Source organism: Frankliniella occidentalis, unplaced genomic scaffold, assembly GCF_000697945.3.
Source record: "Frankliniella occidentalis isolate FOCC.00 unplaced genomic scaffold, Focc_3.1 Scaffold292, whole genome shotgun sequence".
Classification (NCBI taxonomy): Eukaryota; Metazoa; Arthropoda; class Insecta; order Thysanoptera; family Thripidae; genus Frankliniella; species Frankliniella occidentalis.
The window spans coordinates 320,594-326,781 of record NW_026267418.1 but is presented as its reverse complement, the minus strand read 5'-3'; the positions used below and the strand labels follow the sequence as shown (position 1 = coordinate 326,781).

Genomic DNA, 6,188 nt, shown 5'->3' with positions numbered 1-6,188 from the left:
ATATAAGAATTTTGCAAAATTAGAATATTAAATGTAGGGGCGGATCTGGCTCACAGCTGGGAAGAGTGAAGGGGAAAACATGTGGGTTGGCCTTCAGGGGCATTTTTAATGCGATAAAATATCAACTAATTTCCCTATTTTCCCCTAAGTTGTCTAACATGCGGCTGTACCTTACATCTTTGGCAGATCGTTGTCAATATTAACCGTTGTACTGGTGGCGTGGCTTCCAACCTGTGCGAGTACTATGCACGTTGGACCTGGTCCACCGCCATATGCAGTTTGCTTCTCACCAAGAACATGATTTGGACGCCATGGGTCGAGTGCATTAAGCCTAGCTTTAAGTGTCCAGTACCTGGCGTAAGTAATGCTCCCTTAGGCAAGTCCCTTAGGCAGTAATGCTCCCATTGGTGGCCATGTGACACTTGTCTCTTTAAAAATCGGATTCCGAGTTTAGTCGGTGTGCACGCCTGAGATAATTTTATGTTTTGGTGCAAACGTTCGTGTTATGTTTAAGGGTACGCGGGAGACAAATCGTCGCATAGCGTTAATTTCGTTCCAAGATTGCCGCCAAACCTTGAGCGACACTGACATGCGGTTTTTTCTGGATGATAGTTCTTACTGAAATCTACTTCCTTACGTCGAGAAATTTTGGACTTCTTTCGCCATTGGACCAATATTTGAGCTCAAAATATGGAATTTTGTCAATTTCGTTCCAAAATTGCGGCCAAGTTATGAGTGATACTGGCATGCGGTTTTATCCGGCCGATAGTTTTCACTGAAATCTACTTCCTCACGTCCGAGATATTTTGGACACCGTTCGTCATTAGACCAATATTTGAGCTCAAAATATGCCATTTTCTTCCACCTTTTTAAACAGACCTGGGCAGCTTCCGAATGGACTAATTTGAAAAATCAAAACGTCAGGAAGTAAAGGAAAGTTCAAAGAATGCTCTCGAATCAACCGCGTGTTGATTGGAAATTTAGTTTAGGGGTAATCATAGAACGAAAACGGCCGAAAATGGCCATCAAACCGCTCTACCCCGCGTTTTGGCAGGAGCGGGCCAGGCGGGCGAGGTTGGCGAGGCGGCCGGCTGTAACAGATTTATGCCAGGTGCACCGAGCGAGCGGAGGTGCATTGTATGAGTGACATTGTCTCCTCCCGCAGCGAGCATCCTTCTCTCTCACACTCGGGCGGGCGGGCGGCCAGCCGAGGTGGCGGGGAGAGGAGGTCGAGCACGCTGGACGGTCTGTGACACAATGGCGACGCGCTGGACAGCTCTTGACAGTTTAGGCGATACTCCTGAAGTCGGAGTCCTAGTGCAATCCCAATTTGTCTCCCGCGTACCCTTAACCCCTACGTTTACTTTCGGACACATTTGCGCACAAAAATGCATTATGAAAGGTAACTGAACCTGTTTCGGATCAGCCCCTATAGTAGGGCATTCCATTTTAAATACGCAAGTCACCGATTTCGGAGGTTTGACCTTCAAATGGTAGTTTATACCTTCTACAGTAACTATGCAAAGTTTGAACGCTGTGCGACAACGTTTACCCGAATCGGATCGCGATTTTCGTTGTGGACTGCGATTTGCCGCGCAGGAGGCAGACACCTTCAAATGGTTGTTTATACCTTCTATGCAAAGTTTGAACGCTGTGCGACAACGTTTACCCGAATCGGATCGCGATTTTCGTTGCGGACTGCGATTTTCCGCGCAGGAGGCAGACATCTTGAAAGCCACTAAAGTAGGGTTAGATGGCAGGTCAGAGAGTTACCCCGGCTAGAAGTGTTACCTAATAGGCCCTATTTATCAACCCGCACGATACATTTCCCCAGTCACTGCCCCCACACCACCTTAATTATGGCGAAGGACGCGACTCGATCCCGACAAACGAAGACGTCGAATTCAATGGTTTCCTCTTCGCGGATACGGAGGCCGTGCCCTACTGTATCTAAAACCGTAGAGTATGCCAGGAAGCGGCGACGTGAACACATACTCTTAGTTCCTTACAAAGAGTGGTCTTCATATTATGAAGAATTGGGTTTGTAACGTACAAAGGATCTGGAACCACCATATTACAAACGGATTTTCTTCGTATTACAAAGAGCGCCAGTTTCTTAACATACACGTGCTCTTCGTAATACAAAGCCAAACCATTCGTAATACAAAGGATTTGATTGTATTTCAAAGGTGTCAAATCCTTTGTACGTTACGAAGAGCTGTTCTTTGTAAGAAACTTACAGTGCAGGGAAATCGAGCGAAACGTCGTCCGTTCGCTCTCCGCCGCGTGGCCCTCCGTTTGAAGCGGCGCGCTCGGCGCTAGGCAGCCAGCGGGCAGCGCTCGGTGCGCAGTTCCCCCACTACTCGCCGCTTCGCAGTTGCAGTGGAGTAGGGGAATATAGAGTTGTTACTACAGTGCCCGTAAAGCACTGGAACAGAGGTGACTCCTTCGCAACCACAAGATTACCGTCAAGATATTTGTGGAAGTAAATTAAATAGACAAGCACCTGCCCTTCGACCAGGTGAAAACTGCAAAATTATGTCACTTTCAATTCGACACCCCCTGTAAAATCACTCACTGCCTCGGTGGCTCTGAGAAAACGCTCAGCTCACACCCCGTCTGCGGACAACCGCTTACCTAGCTTGGCGCTCCGGATAACCGCTTAAGTCGCTTTTTCACCGAAAGCGTAATATTGGTACACTGTTAAAAAATCGATAGTGATTTTACAAATATTGTAGCCAACTTTTTACGCAATTCAATGTTTGTAAAATTACAAACTAAAACAAATGTAAAAAAATTTGCAAACGTTCATGTTTTGAAATTTTAGAATCTGCGATCTGAAAAAAAAACCCGTACTGTGAATTTTCAAAACATGAAGGTTTATAAGGTATAAGAAATTTGCCATGAACATGGAGTAGGTGAACCTCAAACGATTTAGGCATCAGCTGGTTGGGCTGATGGGGTAACAGTTGTTACCTCTGAGGGTAAAGACACATCAAAAATGCGGGAGCGCGTCACGGGCGTCCCCTATCGAACGGGTGCGAACGGCACCTCACTTAGCTAAAGAGAGGGAGCGGGTACCGGCACGCGCTGGAATTAGACCAATTATTTGGGGTACTTACGTGACTTTCTGCTTATAAACAAATGCGTAGCCAGCTACAGCATTGTGTTACAGATCATACTGCGCAAAAATACATGTCAGTTGAGTTAAATACTAACTAGCTATATGTACACCAGACCACGTCTCGCGTAACAGGCTTCGCGTTATCTCACGAAACACTGTTACGCTGCGACGCGCCTGGCGCACATATAGCTAGGCCTGCGGCGCTGACACCCAAGACGGGGTAATAGACCATTTCACCCGAGCGCTTTTCGACCTCTCGAAGAACAAAAATACCGGAAGTCAGGGTAAAGTGTCTCACGAAATAGAGGTTTTGTCGTCAATGCAACCGATAATCTACTCTTCTCAGTCCTAAATTTAGTCAAAAATATATTATTACGGCACACACCGCTTCAATCTAACGTGTTTAACGGCTAGGAACGTTCCATATACTGCACGACTTCCGGTATTTTTGTTCTTCGAGAGGTCGAAAAGCGCTGGGGTGAAATGGTCTATAGGAATGTATATACAATTTTTCGAAATGAAGTCTTTTTAACGATTTAATCGACCATTTGATCATTTTCACCTCATTTTTGCCAAGAAATGCCCCCTAGCACCTAAACGGTACAAGATAGAGCCAAACGGACGAAATTTGCGTCCAAAGAGATCTACTTTGACGAGTTACCCTTTAGGAACCCATAAAAAAATATTTGATAAAATTACATATTGCAACCTGTAGTTTTTGATTTTTTTAAAAGCCAATTTTTGAGCTAGAATGTTCATCTTCGAACTCGATCTGTCTTTTTATGATGCAAAACGACCCTGAAAATCCCAGGTCGCTATCTCAATTCTTACTCGAGTTATCGTGCGGACAGACAGACAAACAGACAAACAAACAGAGTGAAACTGAAACTTTTCCGGTCAGTGGAGTTATGGGCTTCGCTAATCGCTCAGCCAACTAATGGCAAAATTGACAATGAAATTTCCCAACCACGTTTGCAATTTTACAACTGATTCTGATGTGAATTTCACAACTTTTTTAGCAGTGTGTCATTCGATAGAGGCGGAAATTCTCTTTCGAGTGATACCAATATTATGTTTTCGGTTATAAAGCGACTTACGCGGTTATCCGGAACGCCAAGCTCCGCTTCCTAAGCGGTTGTCTGCAGGCGGGGAGTGAGCTGAGCGTTTGTCCGCAGCCGGTGAGGCCGTGAGCGGTTTTACATAGGGGGTATCGAATTGCGTTACATATTGCAGTTACAGAACATTTCAGGAAGTGAATCTACGTTACCGGTAACGTAACGGCAGATACTACTAAAATACTGTTACTCGTTACGTAACTTAAGTAACTACCTTTTGTTAGGGACCCCTGCATTATGCAGTCGTTCCTGGATTGAACTGATCATTGTAATCTCTTTTCATTAGACCCTTCACGATTGCACCAATTGTTCATTGGATTTGAGACTCGCAGACTCAATGGGTCTAGGTTTCATCGACAAGTTCATCTGGGACACCGAAATCCAGCTGTGGAGCGGCAGGAATGAACTCGCCCTCTGTATGAATATGTTTATTGAGCCACAACGGGTTCCCGTTCATAAAACTGGAAGTAAAACATAAACGAGAGCTGCAAGTTTTACCACATACCGCGTAACGGCCTTTGCAATATCTCTCGAAACATTGCTACGTGGTATGTGTTTTTGAGAGGGGAAATATTATGTTACAGGTGGGCTTACTAGCGCTGGAATTCAGGGTTTTGGGACAGTGTAAAAAATGTTGGGAATACTGCCACACGCATGTATAGGAAATATCCTATATATCGTATAGGAAGTGAAAACTCCTATTAATTTATAGGAAATTTCCTATGTGGAGAGATGTGTATGGGAAAAGTACGAAGTGTCTAGAAAAATCACCAGAACTGTGTGGGGAAATTCCGATACCTGTCTGGTAGGCATATTTTCCTTTACATGTGTAGGAAATTTACTAGATGATGACAATTTTCCTATACTATGTTCAGTTTTTTTTTAATTGGGTAAGGATATGCACATCTTCAGAGAAAAGGGCGGGAAAGAGGTTAAAAAACATTTTAGCCATATTGCATGACCGATGTCTAGGAAAATTCCTATACATGTATATGTAAAAAGCTGCAGACACATTTATAGGAAATCTACCATAAATTTTTTTTATAGTTAAATCAAAGACTGGCTCTGTAGGGTACCATCATAAAACCAGAACCAATGGATAATAAAGTATCACAAATAATCAAATAAAGAATTTCGTTAAATTTGCAACAGAAGCAATTTTTGGAGTAGTGGCTAACAAGAAGCCATTTTTAAAACGGTTTTATTTACAGCTCTAGGAGTTAAGAGCATGGCGCAATCAGGAGTAAATCTGTAATAATCCGTCACACAACCAGCACATGAATTATGTTGGCCAGCCCAACATTTGTAGGCCCGCCTTCCCGCCAAACGAAGTTGCGAGCTTGACTTCGCCAAAGGCAACTCCGTAGCGCAGATACCGGGCCTAGCAGAGCCCTGTGTCGGGCGAGCCTCTGGCCGGCTAGAGGCTCATTTATGAAATGTGGTGTGAGGTAGGGTAGGTAGATATCGCCAAAGCCTCTCGAGCCGGGAGTACCGACGGTCTCCCGGCCGCTCCCGTCTCTCTCGCACTCGCCGGTGCCTGATGCGTTAGAGCGTCTCACTTTTCACTACGGTTTCGAAAATAATTCCGCACTACCCCTACATCGATTCCTTCCCAGCAGAAAATTCCGGTTACGGTTACGACTACGGTTACGGTTACACTCGTAAATTGGACCCATTTCCGGTTACGGTTGCGGTTGAAGTTCCGGTTACGATTACGTTTACTGTTTCGGATACGATTACGGTTAGTCAGCCCGGTTACGGTGAGAACGTTCCGGTTACGGTGATGACGTATTGGCAGTAACTCAAAGCCCCCATGAGACCATGCAGAGCACATGTCGCCCGTGAAAACTTTTGACGCCGAGCACAATGGTGGTGTTTTCGTTGCGGTATCTCTAACAGTTCTCAAGGTAGCCAGGGGTTGAAAAGTCGACTCTTTCCAAACTCCGCAC

At 44.9% G+C, this 6,188-nt stretch overlaps 1 protein-coding gene across 1 annotated transcript in view; it reads left to right on the top strand.

Annotated features, from left to right (window-relative positions):
* The window catches only part of LOC127750945 (uncharacterized), a 23,650-nt gene extending 17,826 nt beyond the window's left edge, over positions 1-5,824 (top strand). The window contains exons 4-5 of the mRNA XM_052273686.1: positions 187-357; positions 4,526-5,824. Of these exons, the coding sequence (XP_052129646.1) occupies positions 187-357; positions 4,526-4,717 (363 nt within the window). The 3' untranslated portion in view covers positions 4,718-5,824. The remainder of the gene's footprint in view (positions 1-186; positions 358-4,525) is intronic.
* The last annotated feature ends 364 nt before the right edge of the window (positions 5,825-6,188 follow it).